This window comes from Carassius gibelio, chromosome B3 (assembly GCF_023724105.1).
Source record: "Carassius gibelio isolate Cgi1373 ecotype wild population from Czech Republic chromosome B3, carGib1.2-hapl.c, whole genome shotgun sequence".
Lineage (NCBI taxonomy): Eukaryota > Metazoa > Chordata > Actinopteri > Cypriniformes > Cyprinidae > Carassius > Carassius gibelio.
Genome location: NC_068398.1, coordinates 35,348,060 through 35,372,936, shown reverse-complemented (window position 1 = coordinate 35,372,936; position 24,877 = coordinate 35,348,060). Strand labels below are relative to the sequence as shown.

The following is a 24,877-nucleotide window of genomic DNA, read 5'->3' as shown; positions in this document are numbered from 1 at the left end:
TGCCTTCTCTCTTGCTCAGAGGTAGTCTGCTCCATTTTGCCCACCTTGGACTCCACTGCACCACACTTGCTTTTCAGACAGTTAACTTCCTCACTAATAAATTCGATAGCTTGGTGTTTTAATCTATTACGTCCTTCATGTTTGTAATCGCGTGTGTATTTTCGTATCATTTTTGAATCATTATCTCCAGGGAATCAGACAGAGTGTTTATTATGAATTCTTAGTCATGTGTAATACATTTTAACTCATATGAAATATCATATTTATTATATTTGCCCTACTGTATTATGACTAAGTTTTTATATTTGTATATATTCATGTAAGCTGCATTTTTATGGGTTACAAGTACACACACACACACACACACACACACACACACACACACAGTGTTACTCCAAAAAAGTAAAGTAATTAACAGAATCAGAAGTAATTAACAGAAAAAGTAAGATTGTAGAGGACAAAATGAATTTCCATTTAAAAATCACAACGTCCGATATGATACAAATCAAAAAAATATCATACATGAAAAATTGAAATCCCATTAAATAAAATGCAATGTCCACAATAACATTCTGAGCAGCATCAAATAAAATCCTACAGGGACACAGTAAAATCCCATTAAAATAAATCAGAATGTCCAATAGGATTCTAAAAATCAAATAAAATCCATTAGAATGTCCAATAGGATTCTAACAATACAGTAAGATCCAAATGGATAAAATGAAATTCCAATAGAATTTTTTGACAAGGGATAAAATAATCTGTAGAACCATCAAGATAATCGGGACATAGCTAGGATAGCCAGCATTATAGATGCACTATCTATAGGTAATTTCCCCCGTGTTATTTACCTATTCTCTCCTCTTCATACTCCAGTCCAGCGGGAGGCGCTAAACACATAGGCTACTACGCCATTAAACTTGAGAAGAAGAAGATTAGTTTCATCACGATCTCTGTTGTTATGTCGGGATGATGGTTTAATATAAAAACGCTTAGAAACGTTTCTTTTAAGGGAGAAAATCAGTTTTGAGTCAGGTCAATAAAATACTGTAATATTTTCGTCCTCACAGTCGTGACTAAGTTTTGAATCAAGCAGAAATATCTGGAGGAGTATCATCTGAACTGAGATCTGCTGCTGTGAAAATGATGTTTGTTAAAGAAGAGAGTGAAGAGGAGACGAGTGAACCAGAAACCAGCACAATAAAACACAAGGAACCCGAAACCTGGAGAATAAAACAAGAGGAACCAGAAACCTGGAGAATAAAACAAGAGGAACCAGAAATTTGGAGAATAAAACAAGAGGAACCAGAAACCTGGAGAATAAAAGACGAGGAACCAGAAACTTGGAAAATAAAACATGAGGAACCAGATTATTTGATAGTAAAATATGAGGAACCAGAAACCTGGAAAATAAAACATGAGGAACCAGGAGGTTGGTGTTTATTCTTCATTCATATTAATGACTGTTTGTGGTAATGTTAAATGAGGCTTACAAAGTTTTACTTATCTGGGGTTTCTCTGTTTTGGGAATGCCCTGACATTTGTGTTTTTATATAACATCTTAAAAAAAAAAAAAAACATTATTGGTTTAAGTCTGATTACAATGTATTTGCTCTGCTACAATAATATGTGAGCAGCATGGATGTAGCCATGATTGTGCTTTTGAGAAAACAACGTTTATGTATGGTTAGTAAAAAAAAAAAGGTGAAAGGTGAAATAAGGCTGTGATACACAAGACTTTTGAGAACTGGATGTTTTACACTAGAGTTGATGCTACAAAAATTATGTGAAAATCATCCTGTTCACTCATTCACAGAAAACAATATTCTGATATTCTGATGTTATGATAAATGTTATTTTGAATAATGTATATTACCAGACAGTTGAACAGACTTTCAAGGTATTTCTTCTACTGTCAAATGTGCACCAGTTACTGTTTGGTTACCCACATTCTTCAATAGATCTTCTTTTGTGTTCAGTGCTAGAAACATAAAAGGTTAGTTCACCCAAAAAAAAAAATTAGGCCATGTTTTAAGCACTCTCAAGTAGGGTTGTAACGATATACCGGTATGACGATATACCGCGATATAAACATGTACGATTATCATACCGTGTACATTTGCTTATCTACGATATTGAGAGAAAATAACAAACACAGAATCTCACCTGTGCCTAGGCAACAACGTTCCACCTAAGGGGCAGTTCATATATCGCGCCTAAAACACATGGAAACTTTAGACAAGCTGCTTTCTGATTTTTTCCCAAAGCCTTCTGGCACTAGCGCTCTTGAGGCGTCTGCCTTTGCTAAGCAACAATGACCTGCTCTCTCCATGAAGACGTGGAAATTTCAGCCATTGATAAATGAATTTGCAACACTAAAAATTGCTTGCAGTAGCTCTGCTACTTGATTTATTTAAAAATGGCAATCCACATACAGCTATTATCAGCTGTTCCTTCATCTTGGCTGAGCTTTCAACTTTGTTACGGGAAAGGTGAGGAACATGACCTGCGGTGCGCTTGCGGCATTATGAAAAGTTGAGATGTTTTTAACTCGATGCGGTGCAGAGGCGCCTGGAAAAAACGAGCGCGTTTGCTACATTTGAAATAACGAACTTGATCGCGCAAAGGACGCAATACGTGAACGGCCTTTTAAAGGTCCCATGACATGAAAATGTCCCTTTCTGAGGTTTTTTAAGATTGATATGAGTTCCCCTAGCCTGTATATGGTCCCCAAGTTTCTAGAAATTTGAATCGGTGTAAATTGGGATTTTTCTATCTTTCTCTGCCTTTGGAACATAACAGAACAGAATAGCAGAACAGGCATTTTGTACTCGCCACTTCAGTGTTTTATATAATTACATTTTATTATAAATGGCATACATTAATATTTCATTAATATCAGTTGTTAAATTAGCTTTTGCTATGTAATGGCAAACAGCAGATACAGTAACTAGATCAACAACTCACCAACAGATAAAATTACTTCACCCAAAATGGTTCGTTTGGGATGCAGCTCAGATAAGTATCATTATTTCTTCCTTTTTAGAGTCTTTCAATACATTTTTAACAAGTTTAACAACGTTAATCACTCGATTTCTCAGCTTCCTCACCTGACCGTTAGGCCGGCGACACACTGGATGCGTGGCGCAAGCGTCTCAGCCGCGTGGCGTGTCGGTTTTTAATTCGGCTCTCATGTTAACAGGTTCGAGCTTATAGACCGCCTTGCGTGAGACGCGCGGAAAACGCGTGCATGCTAGAAATAGAACCGACGCCTATTTTTACCGCGACACGCGTGCGTGTTGGAAGCGTTTCCAGGCAAAATATAATAGGAAAATGTGTTTTTATGTCATTTTGTACACAAATACATATGAATTCATGATATTTTGGTATTTGAAAGTCTATAGGTTGACATAAATTCAGATATAAATGTAATTTAAAAAATAAATAAATAATTATCGATTTTCAAATATTGCACCTGTCAAACATAATCTATCTCGCCGTCAATACTTTTGACAGTGTCCTTTATCAGTAGGTGTAGGTGTGTAAAAAAAAAAGAAGTTTATATTGTTGTCATTAAGACAAGAGCCTGGTCTGTCAACGGTCTCCCTCTATAGCAGCAGCGCGCCAGCGCCGCGTCAGGCACACTTCTGGTGTGTAAAGACACAGAATCCGCCACGCTTCTGGGACGCTTCAGACACGCGGCGCTCACGCCACACTGGCTGCGGCCGGCGACACACTGGATGCGTGGCGCAAGCGTCTCAGCTGCGTGGCGTGTCTGTTTTTAATTCGGCTCCCATGTTAACAGGTTAGAGCTTATAATAGAAAGAACACAAAATTCATTCAACATGAAAAGCAATAGAAATGTAGTCATTTCATCAGAACTGCACTCTGCAGGGCTGCGGGACATAGGACAGATAGACTATTCATTCCTACAACTTGTTAATTCGTTTCTACTACTTATTAATTTGTGGCAATTGTCCATGTTTCGTTAATTTTGTTCCCTAAATAACCCATGATTTAACTGAAATAAGGGAACAAATTAATAAATCGAACGAATTATTAATTCATGAAATCTTTAATTTCCCTTCCCATGTTTACCACACACAGTAGCCTAAGAGATGCGATTAAAAGTGAAAGATAATTAAAATAAATCTGCGAAATAAGAAGATTTAAGAAAACAAACTGGTAAACCAGAACAAATTAAACCACATTAATGAAGGCTATACGGCAGAGGCATGGTCATCTAACATTTTCCTAACCCTTTGTTTTTTTTTCTCTCTCTCTTTCTCGCTCGTCCTCGTCTACACGCACGTGCTGTCATGACCTAATGCACTGTATGCTTTATATTTTAAAACAAATAGGCTAGGCCTACCGGAACGCAAAAATTCCAAATCTGACATTTTCTAGAACAGAATCCAGCAGGATCAAATTAATGTGAGCAACAGTGTTTTGTTGCAGCAGCGCCGATGGATGCGGCTCACTTAATGCGTAGAGCAGTCACACGCGCGCCACAGTTACATTTGGGATCATTTTATTTTAAATGCCATAATGTCAGTTGAAAACATTGTAATTGTGTTTTAAAATACAACAACGAGCACCACAAAACCATTTAAAGCTGCGGTAGGGAACTTTTGATGCTCTAACGGTTAATAAACAGAACTGCTTGCGTCTTGCGTAAGAACATCATAGCTGGAACTACTTCTCTCTGTTTATGTCTATGAAGAATCACAAAGGTACTGGGTTACTCCGCCGCGGTATCCCCGAAGCAATCTAAAATAGTCAGAATATAAACACTTATTATAGGTGCACCCTAGTGATTCAGGACAAGCCAAAAACACGGTTTGGAAAATGGATTCATGGTGTACTCACTTATTATATACATTTTGCTACATTTTGAACACAAACAAAGTTATGGACCGCAGCTCTGATTGGTTATTTTTTACCGGGAGCGATGGAGTTTCTGCAAATGGCAATAGGACCACTGGGAGGAGCCAGAGGAGCTTGATTTTTTTCACAGATTATCTGTCTCATATTCTACTGTCAGGACATAATGACAGGTTTAATAAATATGTAAAAAATATTTTTTTTTACAAAAGTTCCCTACAGCACCGGCACGTTCAGCGGTCTCTGTGCGGGATAAGAAAGTCAACAAAGTAAATTGATCTCAAATGTATGGCGCTCTCTCTTCATTTTATAAAATAATCCTAATCACATCTATTAATTTTATAATCCTTGTACTACCATTTTATTCAGACTAAAGCCCCCTTTAATTCAAGTGAGAAAGCGTTTTGTGTGTGTGTGTGTGTGGCTTTAGCACATTCTGTCATGCCAGTGACTGCTGCCTGCAATAGATCCATTTTGCAGCATTATGGTTAACGATTAATAGATAAATTGATTGTTAATTTAAACGACAATCGATTATGGAATTAATCAATATTTTGCATCCCTAATTTCAAACATTTAACAAAAAACAAAAACAGTTTTGATTGTTTAATACCGTGAAACAGTATAACCGCGGTATTTTCTGAAACGATTATCATACCGTGAAAATCTCAAACTGTTACAACCCTACTCTCAAGAATCCTTCAAGGGTATATGACTGATTTATTTAAGATTAATCCAATCTGAGTTATATTAATAATTATCTTGGCTCTTCCAAGTTTTAATAGGAGGGCGTTTTTGTTCAACAGTCCAAAAGTAGTCAAATAAAGCATGTGAATCCTTGATTAAAAAAAAGAGCCTCACATCGCTCTGAGGGGTGAATAAAGGCCTCCTGTAGCGAATCGATGTTTATTGTGAGAAAAATATTCCTATCTGAAATGTTATACGTGCAAGCCATCCCGGGCTACTTACTTACATACGTAGGATGTACGCGTAGAGCAGGCATCAGTGATTTGTGCCGAACACGGAAGCGTGGATAAGAGACACCAAAACAAAATGACAGCCACTTATTAGAAGTACAAAACAAGGACTGGTAAATAAAAATATAAGAAGATTTTGATATAAGCCTGTAAGAGACCGGTTTTCCTTTGCTAAAGTAATGAAACTTCCTTTTGCTCCTGTAAACAAATTTATGAGAGTCATATCTCAACCTCCGGAATGGCTTGCAAATATCAGCGGACAGTCAGTGGAAGAAACAATTATTTTATCACTTTTTAAATACGGATATTTTTCTTTAAAAACATAGATTTGCTACAGGAGGCCTTTATTCACCCCCTTGAGCCATGTGAGTCTCATTTTATTATTTTATATCATTATCATTTTATAAGGGCTGTGCGATATGCGGTACCTTGTTGAAACATTCAATATGCAATACAATATTGCTTGTGTGTAAAATCAATTTCAATTATATTAAAACATATTTAGAAATGAACCTTCGAAACAGTAGAATTTATTTTGTCTTTGATTTGTTTACTATAAAGAAAAAAATATTGACATCTTTATTTAACTTTAGTTATATAATTCATATACATATAATTTATATAATTCTGTTATATAATAATGACACAAATAATTTAATTTAATAACCCAATTTGAAGCACTTCATATTTCCACATAAATGACATTGTGTAAAATGATTGCATTAGGGCTGTGCGATAAATCGAATCGCAAACGCGATTTGAGAGGTTGCGATTTTCTAATTGCAAATGCCTGCGATCTGGACACGATATTACGCTCTTTCAGAGCATATGCATGACTGCCGGCTTGAGTGTCAGTCTTGCTAACCAATAGAGTGAGCGTAGCCAACTCTGCTCTAGCCAACTGCATAAACACCCACTATAAAAAAAAGATAAAAAATATATAGAACTCATCCCAAAACACAATTGAAAATGTAATGGACTTCAGGGTTATAATGAGAATTGTATTGGTTTTAATGTAAACTATAATGGTGTCTATTTGATGGATTCTATTGGTGAGATGTAATATGGCAGATGGTAACACATAGAACAACAGTAATTCCTATTGGAATAATGCCTAAAACAAAAAAAAATATTTTGTAATGTTCCTGTGGCTTTGTGGTCAAGCATTGTGTTAGCAGCGCAAAAGGTTGTGGTTTTGATTCTCAGGGAACACGTGTTGAAAAAATGTTAGCCTGAGTGCACTATAAGTTGCTTTTGATTTAAAGTGTCTTCTAAATGTATAAATAAAATTTAATGAAACTGTAAAAAAAATATATATTTTTTTTTTTCAGCAGGGTAAGGATACTCATAATGTGTTGCACATTATTGATAATATTGAGCTGAACCTTGACTTTGCAAATTTAAAATCCCAAATCAAATCGCAATCGCAAGATCAGTCAAAAAAAATCGCAATTAGATATTTTCCCCAAATCGCACAGCCCTAAATTGCAAGTCCAGAACAGACAGTTACAATAAGGCAAAAAACAGCCAGTCGCCTTTTGCGTAAAGGCCAAAGTATACTTCGGCCGTCTGCACACCTTTGGCATTACTTCATTTTTGTCATTAAGAGGGCTCGAAGACAGCCTTTCACTCCATGGTACTGCGCATGTGTCGAGCTCGATGTGTGGACATGGCTGTGCGTGAGACATAAAGGAATGCTGAATGTAAAGTGTACCCGGGCCAGGGTGGCGGTTCTGTTACTTGGTTTGTGACATCCTTTACGGGAAATGCCGAATCATCAGAACGCTATCTTTCGTAAGGGGGTATCGTCACGGGATCTGTGTTTCCAGACAGAACGTTAAAGAACCTGACACACACGTCTCCCATAAATCCTATAGAATTCAATCAATCCAATGACGACTGACAATCCTGAAGTGTTTTAACTTTTATGTCCTGTTTAGCCAATGGTCCATGGGCATGATGTCTGAGGCTGAGAGACTATTCCACGCATAACATTGACTAGGATTAAACATTAGTTGGAAATGATCAACCCATAAATTTCACAGATTCCGAATTGGTGCCAGCTTGCCACTTTCATGCCGAGAAGGTATTGTGGCCTTTTCATCGAATCGGATGACTCTTAACAACATTTTAAATCTTTTCTGTGGCATGACAGCACGAAAAAATTGCACACCCAGTTTCATCCTTCCACAAACTGGAGAGGGCCCCATTGTTGGAGCGATAAACTTAAGCAAGAAAGAGCAGAATAAATGCTTCCATATATAGCTGCTGGAACTTATATAGAGCCAGGAATATATAGATATATAGAGCCAGGAATTAGGGACTCTGGGCTGGTACTCTGTGTGTTTCCACCGCAGGTACCAAGAACTAAAGTTCCGGGTAAAAAAATGCCCCTCAGAAAGTCCCTGCTGGCGAGGTAGTACTTTTCAAAGTTCCGGAACTTTTGGGGGTGGGACTTGGGCACTAAACATCCTGATTTGTCGAGTTCATGCAGCATTGTGATTTCAACATTTCAACATTTATTCGAATCATTTTCAAAATATTACAGTAATTGTGGGATGAAATGTAACAAAGTATTTCAGGCAAAAATGTTGTTGTTTAAAACTCAAATCTGTGGTTTATTTATAAAAGCAGCGCCTCTTTAAAATTAGTTTTGCTGATTTCGGAGATGGTCAGCTCCACACGATCAGCAGGAGCTCAGTGCTCCTTCCTTAACTTCTTGCTCTCACTTCTACTTTTCTCGCTTGACTCCACCATTTCAAGTGTGTGTACGTCTTCTTTTACGCTCACAACACAACAGCCAAACTCGCAACGCGCGCCCCCTATCCACTTCTGGAGAAGGGTCAAGGGATAATGAATACTAATAGAGCGTTTTATAACGACTTTTAAGATCGATACTTGGCAAGAGCGCATCGAGAATCAATCGCGGGAGAAAATATCGCAATATATTGCCATATCGATATTTTGGCACACCCCTACTCAACATGGTGCTGAATAAGATTCGTTCGACCAGGCAGGGGCGAGAGCACATCAGCAAACTCTGCTTGTATTGACTTTATATCAGTGAGCTGCGAGGGCGAGAGGTGGTCTCCTCCAGGGGCCAGAGTGAGAGATTGAGCGAGAGACTTTGAACTCACTTCTGGACCGAGATCCTCCACTCCACTAACTACCGTCGCCAGCATCACTGATTTAGCCTCGGACCATTATTTAAGCAGGTTGAGGTGAAATATTTGATGTGCTCCGCCCCTATCCATTCGAGCTAGCTCATAGTTGAGGTCACCAACTAGCCGTGTGACCTCGAAGGGTAATTTTGAACTAGACGTAGGGAGTAATACAAGCACTTTATCTCCCGGTGCGAATTGACGTAGTCTAGCCCCCTGTTGTACAACCGACTCTGTTTGTCTTGAGCCTGCAACAAATTCTCCATTGACAGCCGCCCCAAAGTGTGGAGTTTTGTTCCCAGGTACATGACATATTAAATTTCATTTTTGCTATTAGAAGGTCCGTCCTTCCAAGTTTCCCTAAGGACGTCGAGGACCCCGCGGGGCTGACGAACGTAGAGAAGCTCGAAGGGGGAAAACCCCGTGGAGGCTTGCGGGACCTCCCGTACAGCGAACAAGAAACTTTCTAGCCACTTATCCCAATTTTTGGCGTCCTCATGTACGAACTTACGAATCATGGATTTTAATGTGCGGTTAAATCGTTCGATCAACCCATCTATTTGTGGGTGATAGACGCTTGTTCAAATCGATTTAATGCCCAATAACTCTTAAAGCTCGCGAAACAGTCCACTCGCAACACTTTTAGCGGAAATAGTGCGGAGAGGCACTGCTTCAGGATATCACGTTGCATAGTCCACCAGGACTATTACAAAGCGATGCCCCCGCGCTGACTGCTATAATGGCCCGATGAGGTCCATACCAATTTGTTCGAAGGGGACCTGCATTAATGGTAGGGGGCACAATGGTGCTTTTGTGGTGGCCGGTGGAATCACCAACTGACATTCACGACAAGACGCGCACCACCTGCGCTCCCCGGCTTATATCCGGTCTCTCCACGCCAATTATTAAAATCAGACACGTGTTTATCATTTGCACTTGACCTACTTACGCGCCACCCACTACCGACTCCGCAAAACCACGCCCCCCTCGCCACATATACAGTGAAGAATATTGCATTAGTCAAGGCGAGCTGACAGATGTTTTCAAGAGTACACTGCTGTATACAGCAGAATTACCGGATTAAATGAATGCGGACACCACACTCCCGAGTCGAATTCGCAAAGACTCAATTACAGAGAATGGAAGTCCAAAATCAGCGTACTATTTGTATTGAGAAAAGCAGGCAGATCTACGTCACCAGTCTATTTGCCTAATCTTCCCGGTACTTTAGACCACGTTGGAAACACAGAAAGCAACAGGTCTGGGGAGAAAATAGTTCCTGGGGGAAAAAGTTCCTGGTACAATTGTTCCGGGTAATTTTGGTGGAAATGTGGCATATGTCCAATTCACATCACTCCAGTCAGCACCATATGCACACTTTTGTTTAACCATTTGTCATCTCCACCGAGATGCTGGAAAAATAATAAAAAGGTTGACTTTATGTCCTCTACACAAGAACACAAGTATCTTGTTGTTCCAGGAGTTCACTTTGTTACCCGTGCAGCTGAAGATCTCCCCTGGCCCCTGTGGAAGTGGAGTAGTAGACCAGAGTATTTGCCCATTTTTAGAACTGAAGGTTTGGTCTACATCTGCTTCTTCACAGTTCTCGTCCGATTCATGGCACTCCTCTTCCAACCCTGTGTTGTCTTCAGGGGGATTGCAGTCCTCTGGCTCAGATTCCTCTGACTCTGAGTCTTCCAGGCCTTTTTCATTTTTGCTGGAATCCAACACGAAGAGAGTGAACCGTGTGCTGGACACCAAAGATGCTCTTTTATATCTTTTTCGTGGGAACATTTTTTTGTTTTAGCTCTTAGAAGCGTAGCTCTTACATTCTCAACATAGACAACTGACCTTTTCCACTTTCACAAAGTTTTTCATCTCTCTCTTGCTCTCTCTGCATGTGTGTGTGCATTAGGGCTGGGATAAACGATTATTTTTTAAACGATTAACCTAGCGATTATTTTTTCAATGCATCGATTAATCTAACGATTATTTTTTCCAGACCGATTAGATTTCGATTATCTCCCCATTAATTGACTACTAACAATTTATACATGTTGATTTACATATCTGAATGAAAAAAACATGAATTCCTTAACATTGCAATATATGTTTATTGCTCTTAAAATTACAAAATAAAAGACTGGCTAAGAATGTGTAGGACCTCGGTGAACAGTCACGTCAATAACTGCAGAAACGGCTGCTTCGGCCAAAGTAATTATAAGAGCCTACTTCCTCCAATCTGTGATCTGAACACCGTTAATGATTAGCTGAGGAAAACAATGCTCAAGATTGTCTGGACCCATTTTTGTCAGGGTAACAAATGGCTAAAGGACATTGCGACATTAAGCGAAGTGATAACGTGATCATACAACAGAGGAAAGGTCTGTTGCAAAATGCCCCCGCTCATGAGGAAACTAATGGTACATTGACATCCTGAGTCCCTAAAAAGGAGCAATGGACCAATGATAAAATGGATGGACCAATTCTGCTTTGATAAAACCCCAATGCTCCAGTCTAGTCTCTAATCTAGTCTCCAAGTGCGTCATCTCTTGTAGAGGTTGATGTCGTGTATCATGCCGCTTAAATGCGGTGCACTACGCTGCTCTTCCATCTAGGCCATGGCTTGAACTACCTACACGCTGCTAGCGTTCTTGCCATCCAGAACTCAAAACCACTCCGTTGAAACTTTGTGACAGTGAAACCATGCTTGCTTGCCCCTCTTCAACCCTGGCTTCTAGCCATCAGCGTGCTTGCAAGTCATAAAGAACTTCAACTTTCCGTGACAGAATCTTCAAAGCTCACGCCGCGCAAACGAGAGGACTCGGAAGAAACTTTGTCCACCGTCAAGGCAAGAGCTGTTGAATCTCTCAAAATCACCGGGCAGTCAACCAACCAATCGAGGCATAGGGCATCCCCAGACGTCATCTACGCAACCACGAATCCCAGCCGGGATTCCCCTTTCAGCTCAACGCGAGCCAAGGAGATGAAACGACACCGCGGCCAGCAGCACAACCACAAGTAAAGACAAACAAACCTCTATCTAATGCTGAAATGGTGCAAGGTTGTTTTAAGTTGTAAAGATAAACTAGGGCTCTATTGGGCTTTTATTGATTCTTGATACGCATATGAATTTGGTAGAGATTTTCTCATTAACTCACCTCATAAATCCGTTGCAACTGTGTGGGTATGTGTATGTATGTTTGTGTGTGTGTGTTCATTTAGTTTTAGATCCATATAATCTATAGAATAGCTCAATAAATTCTTGTTTCATTTATAAAGAAGTATTGTCTTGTGTGGTGTATTTTAAGATTAAACTTTGCCCAGATCCTGTGCTACCTAGCCTGTAGCGTATTTAAATTATCTTTCTGTTTATATTATCTTGTTCATGAAGTAAACTTAAACAGAATTTTAAGGATATACTGAATTTTAAGTTCGGTGGATGAACCGTTGATGAAGTATAACTAAATCAATTTGGACTTTAGATTTGATTCTTCTCAAAATAAATGAGCTAATATTTCCTTACAAATGCATTACTTTGCACTTGTATAGAGATAGCATTCAATAAAACCTTGAAGCCTTGAAAACACATAGCTTACTGAAACAAGCTTACTGAATACATGGGGCCTAGCTTACTGAAAAAAAGTTCTTCTTTCAGATGAAAATAACAACAACTTGATATCTAGCATTCAATAAAAGGTCACTAAAATAAACTAAAAAAGGTCACCCAAAATACTTGTTTAGAGCAATTGAAAGAATACAGTAACCAATGTAAACTTGAGGGCTTTAAGCTAATTCAGTGTGCTTTTCCAAAAAAAAAAACTAACAGTGGGAGCCAGCAGCCTGTCATGGAGAAAAAAAATCTCTGACTGCTCCATGTGAAACTTTGGTGTGCCGCCCTTTTTCTATCGTGTCTAATGATTTTGGTTAATATGCACGAGGGAGAGAGAGAGAGAGAGCAAGACAGCGCTCATGTAGTTTGAAGACTGTGAGCACACGAGCACGCATGAAACTTTGGTGTTTCGCCCTTTTTCTATTGTGTTTAATGATTTTGATTAATATGCACAAGGGAGAGAGAGAGCAAGAAGCGCTCGTGTTGTTTGAAGACTGTGAGTGCGCGCGCAGCCGGGGCTCTCTCTCGTACACGCCCTGTCATAAGGCGCAGCAGTCATTCTATTCTACATCACTCACCGATCAAATAAGGCTTTGACAGCCGCCAAAAAAAAAGATATAACGTTGGACAGAATGTTGATCCAGCCATCGCGTATATTCAGTGCACATAAGGTAAACGTTTTGCAAACGTTTTTTAGAGAAATAAAAACATGTAGACGAATCGATGCCCATATTTTTTGCGTCGACATCATCGATGACCTCGACGCGTTGTCCCAGCCCTAGTGTGCATGCATGTGCATAAATAAATCAAAGCCCTCATATACTTCAAAATAAATCGAAAATTAACTGTTATGACATCATTTAGAACAAAATCAGGAGCTTGGTCAGCTGTTTCAAACTGCCGAAACAAAGCAAACTTTCTGTGGGAGTTAGTTTCAGCTCCTAAACATCTTTGACCTTCTATTGGTCCGTGGTGGTTACGCAATCGGTGGGTGTGTTCTGAAACGCCACCTTCTTTGATGTGCAATGTACAATGTACAAAATACGTAATCATTTAAAATAAATGATACACCGTACTGCAGCTGGTGTTGTTCCTTTAATAAGTGAATTTAAAGGGTATACAATAAATGTGATACCAAACTAACATACAAAAATAAACCTTTGTTTTTATCAAAAGTAAATCATGACGCCACATAAAATTTAAAAAGGTGTAACAAATTGTCCAGTTTAATATAATAAATGAACACTAATAAAATAAAATGACAAACTGACTCCAAACTTTTTTTCTACATCATGCTAAAATTTTACAGACTATGAGTCTGTCTAACATAGCTCAAATAAATAACTGCGCACATGAAGCCCACTAGGTCTCCTTGTGATGTGATTCCTTCTCTTTTATTTAAAGACGTTTTTCATTTTATTGGTACATGCATTTTAACTATAATGAATAGTAGCTTGACATTAGGTGTTGTTCCACCAAGTTTTAACATGCAGTTATCCTGCCCCTTCTTAAAAAAGCTGGTTAAGACTCATTTGATATGAATAATTTTCGTCCCATTTCAAAATTGCCTTTTATTTCAAAGATATTGGAGAAGATTGTGTATGCACAGCATTTCGGATAGATTTCAATCAGGATTTAGACCTGGCTCTTTTGAGAGCTGATTGTGGAAGTTGTGTCGTTCTGTTACTTTTAGATCTTACCGCAGCTTTTAGAGTCCATGTTGGCATCTAGGTTTTAGCCTTAGAATGGTTTTCTTCATATTTAAAAGATAGGACTTTTTTCAGTCAGTCTAGGGAATTACTCTTCATCTGTTGCCCCTCTCATGTGTGGTGTTCCTCAGGGTTCAATCCTGGGACCAGTTTTGTTTCCCCTTTTTATGCTCCCTCTAGGATCAATTTTTGAAAAACATGGCATTCATTACCATTTCTATGCTGATGACTCACAAATGTATTTACCATTGAAGTGCAAGGATCATTTATCCATTCAGTCTCTGTATGAATATTTGGATGAGGTTAAGTGTTGGTTGGCTAATAATTTTATTCAGCTGAATGAGAAAAAGTCTGAGTTTATTTTATTTGGTAAAAAGGGATGCGTGGATAATGTCACTGACTGCCTGGGATTACTTCCTTGGAAAAATCTTTCTAGAGTGAAAAACCTTAGTGTCGTTTTTGACTCAGAGCTCAAATTTGATCGACAAATTAATGCCATTGTTTAAAAGTTATTTTCCATTTTAGATCTATATCTAAGTTGAAGCCAGTCCTTTAATTTGGAGAAAGTTGTGCATGCTTTTATGTTTGGATTATTGTAATGCATTGTATCTGGGTGTGAGTCAGGCCTCTCTCTCCCGCCTGCAGCTTGTTCAGAATTCAGCGGCTAGGCTTTTTACGGGTACTAAGAAGAGAGAGCATATTACTCCTGTGCTTATTAAATAACACTGGCTTCCTGTAAGATACAGGATTCATTGCATCGTTTAGCACCAGAGTATATTTCAGATCTAATCAGTTTGCAACTTTGAATCAATCTAATAGGTCTTGCGTTCAAATGATCAATTACATCTGATTGTTCCTCAATCTCATTTAAAGGGATAGTTCACCCAAAAATCAAAATTATGTCATTATTAACTCACCCTCATGAAATTTCCAAACACGTGAGTTCATCTTGGGTACACAGTTTAAGATATTTTAGATTTAGTCAGAGAGTTCTCAGTCCCTCCATTGAAACTGTGTGTACAGTATACTGTCCATGTCCAGAAAAGTAAGAAAAACATCATCAAAGTGGTCCATGTGACATCAGAGGGTCAGTTAGAATTATTTGAAGCATTGAAAATACAAAAATAGCAAAAACTACGACTTAATTCAGCATTGTCTTCTCTTCCGTGTCTGTTGTGAGAGAGAGTTCAAATCAAAGCAGTTTGTGATATCCGGTTCGTGAACAAATCATTCGATGTAACCGGATCTTTTTGGACCAGTTCATCAAACGGAATCATTTTAAACGTTTTGTGTCTCCGATACGCATTCATCCACAAAATGACTTAAGCTGTTAACTTTTTTAATGTGGCTGACACTCCCTCTGAGTTCAAACAAACCAATATCCCGGAGTAATTCATGTACTCAAACAGTAGACTGACTGAACTTCTGTGAAGAGAGAACTGAATATGAACACCGAGCCAGATAATGAACAAAAGATTGACTCTTTCACGAGTCAACAGCTTGTATAACAACAGGTCCATGTAGGACAAATAAATGTTTAATGATTTCCTGCATTTTAAATAACAATATTAATTATATTCATTTTTATCTTGTGAGACAGTGAAAATGCCATTCAATTGTCAAAAAAAAAACATTTACAAACATTAAACATTGAATGGGGTTACTTTATGTTCACATTTCTCAGCTTTTAACGAGTTACCAAAAATGACCATTTTTACTTTTATTTCAGAATTCATTGAAGAAAAAGAGAATGAAGAATTGAGTGACGTTGAGGATCATGTCAAAACTGGAGGAAAACCCTTGAGTTCTCAAGACAAACAGAAAGATTTAAAGAAAAGAAGAGCCAATAAATCTTTCACCTGCACCCAGTGTGGAAAGAGTTTTAAACAGAAAACAAGTTTTGAGTGTCACATGAGAATTCATACCGGAGAAAAACCATTTACATGTGATCAGTGTGGGAATAGTTTCACACAATCAGCACACCTTAAGGAACACATGAATGTCCACACTAAGGAGAAGCCACATTCATGTCGTTTGTGTGAGAAGACTTTTAGTTCAGCGACCCGTTTAAAATTGCATGAGAGGATTCACACTGGAGAAAAACCTTATATGTGTTCACATTGTGACAAGAAATTCATTCAGTCAGTACATCTGAAAACACACGAAAGAATCCACACTGGAGAAAAACCTTACAAGTGTTCTCACTGTGACAAGAGATTCAATCATTCAACACATCTGAAAACACACAAGATGATCCACACTGGAGAGAAACCTTACAAGTGTTCACACTGCGACAAGAGATTCAAAAAGTCAGGAGACCTGAAAACACATGAGACGATCCACACTGGAGAGAAACTTTATAACTGTTCTGACTGTGACAAGAGATTCAATCAGTTATCAAATCTAAAAAAACACAAGAGGATCCACACTGGAGAGAAACCTTATATGTGTTCTCACTGTGACAAAAGATTCAATCAGTTATCAAATCTGAAAACACATGAGAGGATCCACACTAGAGAGAAACTTTATAAGTGTTCTCACTGATAAGAGATTCAATTGGTTATCAAATCTGAAAACACATGAGAGGATCTCCACTGGAGTAAACCCTATCACTGCACTGCATGTGGGAAGTGTTTCATTCAGTCATTTGCTCTACAGTCATACAAAAAAAAAAAAATAATCACAGTAAGGTTCATGCTGCAGAAGCTACTGAGCCTATTACCTTTCCTAAACTTACTAGTAGAGCTGTACGATATTTACAGTATTTTTTTTCTGAAATGTATATTGCAATATGTAAAAAAGAAAAAGATCACCAGGGGCCCGTTTCACAAAGGAGGTTAAGTGAAAACTCTAAGTATGTTAACCCTGAAATGAGGGAAACACTAGGTTTTCTGTTTCATAATGGGAGGTTTGTCAAACCCGAGAAAGCACGGTAAGTCAAGCCCGTTACCATAGTAACTTACTCTATGAACCTAACCTGGAGCAGGTTTTCTTCGGTAAACCCAGAGTTTCTTTCGGTCTCCTCCCCTTTTTAAACACTTAATTGATGCACGCTGAAAAATGCTCTTCTTACGAACTGTTTTTTTTTTCTTAAGTACAAATATATAAAAAATAAAATAAAATAAAGATTGATATTCTATTTAAGAAAATTATATAAAAATACTTAGTCTTGTTTCCTGGGGGGGATGTAAATTAAGTGCATTTTACTTAAGTAAAATTATATGCCAGTGTGGTAATAAAAATAATCTTGATGCAAATAGAAAACAAGATTATTCGGAGTGTCTATTACTAAGAGCAAATCTACTGTAACTCCGCCCTCCATCGACACATAAGGTTAAATATGACACATGTGAATAACGACTTCAGTGGTGTAGGCGGTAATGTTTTGGACACAGAAAAAATAGCTTGTAATGCGATTGATTGGGTTAGAGTCCAGATTTTGTCGAGCTTGTTCTCCTCACTTTTCCCATCACGTCACATTAGATGTATATATTATATATATTTATTTCCCATGAGATACCATAAAATGATTAACTATTAGTTGATTAATCTAACATTCTGCCAGTTTTCACCTGTGATATTATAACACTGAACACTGATAAGAATTACATTTGTATTGAGTCTGAAGTATGCAGACGGCTTTTTGGCAGGAGCTGTTGCCATGGTGAATCGTAATATTGGTGCTCCATTGATAATGGCTTTTTATAGTTGTGGTGCACGCGCTTAACTCAGAGTCAGTCAATTTAGAGTTGATTAAACCAGCTAATTTCAGCTGTTCTGTAACCGAAAACTCAAGAGTTTCCCATCTCAGCGTAAGTCCACTCAGAGTTCAAGTTTAAACTCAGAGTTGGTTGAACCTCCTTATTGAAACGGGCCCCAGATGACTTGAACAGCTCTTTTTAGGGAAAAAAAAAACAACAACAATGATTGGGGTGATTTTGTAGGTGAATAAATTAGCATAGAAATTAGCAAATTACAAACATGGATAAATGCTAAAAAAATTAAGATAATATACAGCACAGTTGATTTCATTTGCAAGTCTAATTGTATTCGGGTACAGAAATTGAATAATCAAATGTAAAATAGCACTACATATTCTTCAGTGTATAAATTAAGTCTAATAAAGCTAAAAAAGTGATGTTTCGCTATTTTGTTGTTTGATTTACATTCATGATACATAAAGACTTACATTCATGGTACATAACGGAGCATTAATGGCCTACCATTTTATCACAAATAAACCTCTACAAATGATTGAGAATGCAGCGCCACGACTGGTCTTCAACAATCGCAAAAGAGCCCATGATACACCTCTCTTTATCTCCTTGTTCTGGCTACTGGCTGCAGCTTGCATCACATTCAAGACATTGATGCTTGCATAAAGAACAGCCACAGGCTCTGCACCCACCTACTTCCACTCACTATTACGAACCTACATCCCCTCCAGAAGTCTGAGATCCGCTAGTGAGTGACGCCTCGTGGGTACCATCACAGAGTCTCAAAATCACTTTCCAAAACATTCTTGTTCACCATTTCTCTTTGAAGTCTTTCTCTTTATTTATTCCTTCTCTTTCTAGCTTGTACTTATTTGAACAGTGCCTAAAACCTGGTATTACAAGCACTTCATGTGCCTGTTTGCCTCTTTATGGAGAATCGCTTTATGTTCCCCAATAGTAAGTCGCTTTGGATAAAAACATCTGCAAAATAATAAAATGTAAATTATGTAAAAGCCCGCCAAGAAAAGATGCAAAGCAACCGTCAAAATCTTCTCTCATCTGTTCCTTGACCATGTGACTAAAAACGAAATGTGCCACATTCAAACTGACCACACTCTTAGAACAAATGTGTTGAAAACCACACAACATGTGTTATTTTTAACACATGTTCTGAGTGTGCTCAGGGACAACACATGTTGAGTTAAATTCAACACACAAAATGTGTTATTAAATGTAACACATAAATGTGCTGCTTAAGTAAACACATTGATGTGTTCTTTTTGTATGTATCTAACACAACTGTGTGTTACTAAGCAATTGTTTAATATGGTCATATAAAAATTATTAAAAATGTCAAATCAATATAATTTTTTTTTTAACGTTTATGTAATTTCACAGGAAACCATTAGACACTGCTCACATACTGTTTGTTTTCATTTTCAACATGGAATTAATGCATTAAAATGTTGTTACTACAGTATTCTGACTATAAACTTGTGAAATTAGCATTTCAATACATTCATCATACATACATACATAAAACTACATTTATAAAAAACATTCATCAAATATTATAAAACTCACATCTGTTAAGCACAGTCAAATAAAACATCAAATATGTATGAAAGAGTTTCAAATATATAAATTACCAAATTTTCTGAACTTTTTCTCAAGTACCAACATGTTCTTTTTCATACAGAAAAAAAACTTTTAATGAACCGGAAAACTGTATTTAAAGAAATAACCATTACACACTTACTGTTTATGCATTCACATAAGGTGCTCATCTTAATAAATTAATTCATTTTCAAATCTGGTCAAAACATTGTGTTCAACAGTTTCAACCACTAACATGTTTAAAACTAAATTTTGTATTTAGGAGTTACATATTGCTGATCACAAAATGATACAATATCTGAAGGTCTGTAATCTATTAAGTCACCAGGCAGCTTTGCCATGTCATAATCTTTAGTTCTGATGACAGTGAAGGAAAAAAGGTGTTCATCAAAATATTTAACTCTTAAAACTCAAGAACATACGTGCACATTCTCTTTCACTTTGGGGAATAATGTGTATAACCTCACCAAATAATGGTTCTTCGATTTTATCTTCTTTTAAAGTCCGAACGCATCTTGTCCAGTATGTTGTTCCCAAAAAAACTGATATTATTCGTCACATGAATTGAACTGGTATAAGTGAGTCTCAAAATGAGTCTGTCTTAAGCTTGTCAAGCAATTTGTCTTCCTTCTACAAAGATCCAATCACAACTGGGAAAGCATTTGGCACAGTCATTTAAAAAAAATACTCGTAAATTTGAAAACAGAGGACAGTTGGCATGGACACTGAAGATTGCACAGCCAGAAGAATTTGAGAAAGTCTGTCTACAGAACAGGTCAGGCTTCCAACATCAAGTGGAAGGCCAAAAGAATCATTATTAGCCACAATTACATACTGGGCTCCATGTCCTAGAGGGAACCTTTCATGGATCCACTGAGCAAGGAGGTCACGTTGGTACCAGCCTACAGAAATGAAACAATGAAAAGCATCAAAAAATGTTACTGCATGAGAAACAATTTTGTTTAATCCCAAGCTAACACAGTAAAAAGCATACCAGCACTTGCTCCAACAGGTATGAGACTGCAGAGTTCACACAGCATTTACTGCCAGCAACACTTCTCCCAGATGCCGTGGGTGGAAGAAGATGAATGAGGATCTTCAAAATAGTTTAACACAACTCATCTTGATGAAGTGAAGATGCTGGTCACATGCAAAAAAGAAAATGTAAACAAATTTTATTTGAAATGATTATTTTGTCATGAATTCAATGTTAAAATTCACATTTATTTTTCTTATTTAAACTACGTTTGGAAATGTATGCACATGCAACAGACAGTGAGGTAGAAAATCATACCATCATGCTGATTGTCAGCTTTCTCCAGAAAGTGTTTGATGTCATTTTTCTTCTCCAAGGATGCTACTTCCTTGAGCTTTGGAATTATGGTCTCTTCCCATTTCTGGATGAGCAAGTTTTCTTTTCCATCTGTGAGCTTGGAAAACTCAATGTCCATCCTCAATGCTAAAAAACAGAAAAAAAAAAAAAAAATTATATTGCAATTATGAAATACAAGTATGTGTAAAGTTATCTTCATTGAGCATGTCTACTACCAAGGCTGGCATGTCAAGATATCCGGGATATTCCTTGAAGATTTCAGCAACAGTTGGGGATTTTGTCGTTATCCTTCTCTTTTGGTAACTGAAGGTTTGGTCAACTGCAGTCTTTATTGATGATGAATTCTCTGGTGACGGTCACATCCTCTTTATCAGGGTCAACCACTCACTTGGCAGTTTCATCTGGACTTGACAAAGAAGGTTGCTGTGTACACTGACGACATTTCAAACTGTACATCCGCTGGCTCTGTTGAAGCTTCTGTCTGATGTTCCATAGTCTCATTTCTATAAATCTACTGTGTGATGGTCCATCAAAAAATGCTCCTGACATGAGTAATGCAAAAATAGAACTAAGTTGAAGTCAAGTATACTTGAGCAGGTTATATACACATTGCTAAGTAATTCACTTTATAATGTAAAAACATCCTTACCTGTCCCTCATTTTCGCCAAATCCTTAATGAGAGGAACAATGACACAATCTCCTTTACTAGTGTCAACTTTTCTGTACCAGATGGATAGCTGGAAAGAAAAAAAAAATTCAAAAGAATACAGTTTCAGAAATTGCTCTAACATTGACAAAAAAATTAAATAATTATAACTTATTTAAATATAATGTAATTTAATTTAATTTCCGAACAAATACACTGTACATCTGCTAAACAACCACATACAGTATTGTTCAAAATAATAGCAGTACAATGTGACTAACCAGAATAATCAAGGTTTTTAGTATATTTTTTATTGCTATGTGGCAAACAAGTTACCAGTAGGTTCAGTAGATTGTCAGAAAACAAACAAGACCCAGCATTCATGATATGCACGCTCTTAAGGCTGTGCAATTGGGCAATTAGTTGAAAGGGGTGTGTTCAAAAAAATAGCAGTGTCTACCTTTGACTGTACAAACTCAAAACTATTTTGTACAAACATTTTTTTTTTCTGGGATTTAGCAATCCTGTGAATCACTAAACTAATATTTAGTTGTATGACCACAGTTTTTTAAAACTGCTTGACATCTGTGTGGCATGGAGTCAACCAACTTGTGGCACCTCTCAGCTGTTATTCCACTCCATGATTCTTTAACAACATTCCACAATTCATTCACATTTCTTGGTTTTGCTTCAGAAACAGCATTTTTGATATCACCCCACAAGTTCTCAATTGGATTAAGGTCTGGAGATTGGGCTGGCCACTCCATAACATTAATTTTGTTGGTTTGGAACCAAGACTTTGCCCGTTTACTAGTGTGTTTTGGGTCATTGTCTTGTTGAAATAACCATTTCAAGGGCATGTCCTCTTCAGCATAGGGCAACATGACCTCTTCAAGTATTTTAACATATGCAAACTGATCCATGATCCCTGGTATGCGATAAATAGGCCCAACACCATAGTAGGAGAAACATGCCCATATCATGATGCTTGCACCTCCATGCTTCACTGTCTTCACTGTGTACTGTGGCTTGAATTCAGAGTTTGGGGGTCGTCTCACAAACTGCCTGTGGCCCTTGGACCCAAAAAGAACAATTTTACTCTCATCAGTCCACAAAATGTTCCTCCATTTCTCTTTAGGCCAGTTGATGTGTTCTTTGGCAAATTGTAACCTCTTCTGCACATGCCTTTTTTTAACAGAGGGACTTTGCGGGGGATTCTTGAAAATAGATTAGCTTCACACAGACGTCTTCTAACTGTCACAGTACTTACAGGTAACTCCAGACTGTCTTTGATCATCCTGGAGGTGATCATTGGCTGAGCCTTTGCCATTCTGGTTATTCTTCTATCCATTTTGATGGTTGTCTTCCGTTTTCTTCCACGTCTCTCTGGTTTTGCTCTCCATTTTAAGGCATTGGAGATCATTTTAGCTGAACAGCCTATCATTTTTTGCACCTGTTTATAGGTTTTCCCCTCTCTAATCAACTTTTTAATCAAAGTACACTGTTCTTCTGAACAATGTCTTGAACGACCCATCCTCAGCTTTCAAATGCATGTTCAACAAGTGTTGGCTTCATCCTTAAATAGGGGCCACCTGATTCACACCTGTTTCTTCACAAAATTGATGACCTCAGTGATTGAATGCCACACTGCTATTTTTTTGAACACACCCCTTTCAACTAATTCAACTAATTGCCCAATTGCACAGCCTTAAGAGCGTGCATATCATGAATGCTGGGTCTCATTTGTTTTCTGAGAATCTACTGAACCTACTGGTAACTTGTTTGCCACGTAGCAATAAAAAAATATACGAAAAACCTTGATTATTCTGGTTAGTCACATTGTACTGCTATTATTTTGAACAATACTGTATGTATTTTTTGTCTGGAAAAAAATCCTCCGATGATGCAAAAATCGTCATTGTTTACATGCACACCTTTTGTTTCAATCTAACTGAATTCATTCTGATAAATATGTGATCAATTGATGTGTGCGTTTTAGCGTTTTAGCATTGCTAAGAAAATTCCCACTCCTCCGTGAGAGATACGAGACCGGTGCGTCTCACAGGTGTCCCTCATCAGTAATCACGCCACCGGCCTCGCACCGTTCTCCTGCGGCCCTCAGTCTCGTCCTGCTTGCCACAGTAAACTCAATGAGGCAAGGCACCCGACGCCCTATAATGCCAGTGTCCAGTGCACCATTAGATCAGGGAATGTTGTAGGGCAACTGATGCTGACATTGGTGCAGCTTTAAAAACTAACAGGACAAGAGCATGAGGTCCTTCAAGATTTTTTTTTATTTTTTTTACCTGTTCTTATGTTTATGTCCTCTAATGGAGACCTGACTACCTGCTCTGTTCCCTCAGACTGACTGCCTAACTTTTCTTGAATAACCTTTTCAAAGATAAGTAACTTTAAATCAATATGTTATGGACAATGTATCGAATTAAAATCATGCATGTAATAAAAAGTTAACAAATGGAAAAAGCTAGGCTGTATAAAACTTGCCTGTAGGTGACTGTTGGTCAGTTGAAAGACTGACATAAATGTGAGCTTACAAACAGCAAGTCTTTGGCCTCCTTGTTGCACATGGTACTTGAAGGTGTACTTCCTCTTAGTATTCTCAGTGTTGGGCCCACGTGGTCGTCTCCGACTCACCTTGTGCTAGAAGTAAAAAGACATATTGGGATGATCAGTGATCAGGCACATGTGCAGTCTTAGTGAATTGAAGGCATACAGTAGTATTCAATTCAGTGGTTATTTCATGGGCCTACATTGTAATACATTGCATACTGTTGAGTCACAACCAGGAACCTGTCTGACAATTGTAAGTTTTCTAATAGCTGTGCCAAGAGAAAACTGAATCACCCACCGAATCTTGCAGAGAAGGTGAGCGTGAACAGGAGCAAATTTTGGTAAGTGTTCTGATTAATTATCTCCCTTGACTTTATGCCTCCAAGTCCCTCGATAGCATCATAGACAGTAAAAGATTGCCTGCGAGCTTCTCCTCCTGACCATACGGTAATTTATCTACTGTGCCACAGAGAGTCGCTGGTTATGATGCAATCGTTAGCCTATTTTTTTTTTACAAAAACTGCTTCTATGGGACCATAAGGTAAGATACAAGGTAATGGAGCCTTTTATACATTTTCGTGTTTCTTCAGAAATAATTAATGGACAAATAGGGTCTTTTAAACGCCTCAGATGTAAAGTTATTCGCTGT

General features: G+C 37.9%; 1 protein-coding gene and 1 long non-coding RNA gene across 2 annotated transcripts; one reads left to right on the top strand and one right to left on the bottom strand.

The window, feature by feature from the left end:
• Nucleotides 1–925: 925 nt before the first annotated feature.
• On the top strand, nt 926–18,794 carry LOC127953414 (zinc finger protein 239). Its single transcript, XM_052552659.1, has 2 exons — nt 926–1,432; nt 16,074–18,794. Exons 1-2 carry the CDS (start codon nt 1,144–1,146, stop codon nt 16,886–16,888), a joined length of 1,104 nt encoding a protein of 367 aa, XP_052408619.1. The 5' UTR covers nt 926–1,143; the 3' UTR covers nt 16,889–18,794.
• Nucleotides 18,795–19,618: 824 nt separating this feature from the next.
• Nucleotides 19,619–23,116, bottom strand: LOC127953511 (uncharacterized). Its single transcript, XR_008153278.1, has 5 exons — nt 21,660–23,116; nt 21,226–21,552; nt 20,972–21,136; nt 20,672–20,799; nt 19,619–20,579 (listed from the first exon to the last, which is right to left on the bottom strand). It is a non-coding gene; the product is annotated as an uncharacterized LOC127953511 (long non-coding RNA).
• Between the last annotated feature and the right edge of the window lie 1,761 nt (nt 23,117–24,877).

Coding starts and splice junctions, on each gene's coding strand:
- LOC127953414 (XM_052552659.1), top strand. CDS start 1,144: ATGATGTTTGTTAAAGAAGAGAGTGAAGAGGAGACGAGTGAACCAGAA. Junction 1,433..16,073: donor AAAACATGAGGAACCAGGAG/GTTGGTGTTTAT, acceptor CTTTTATTTCAG/AATTCATTGAAGAAAAAGAG.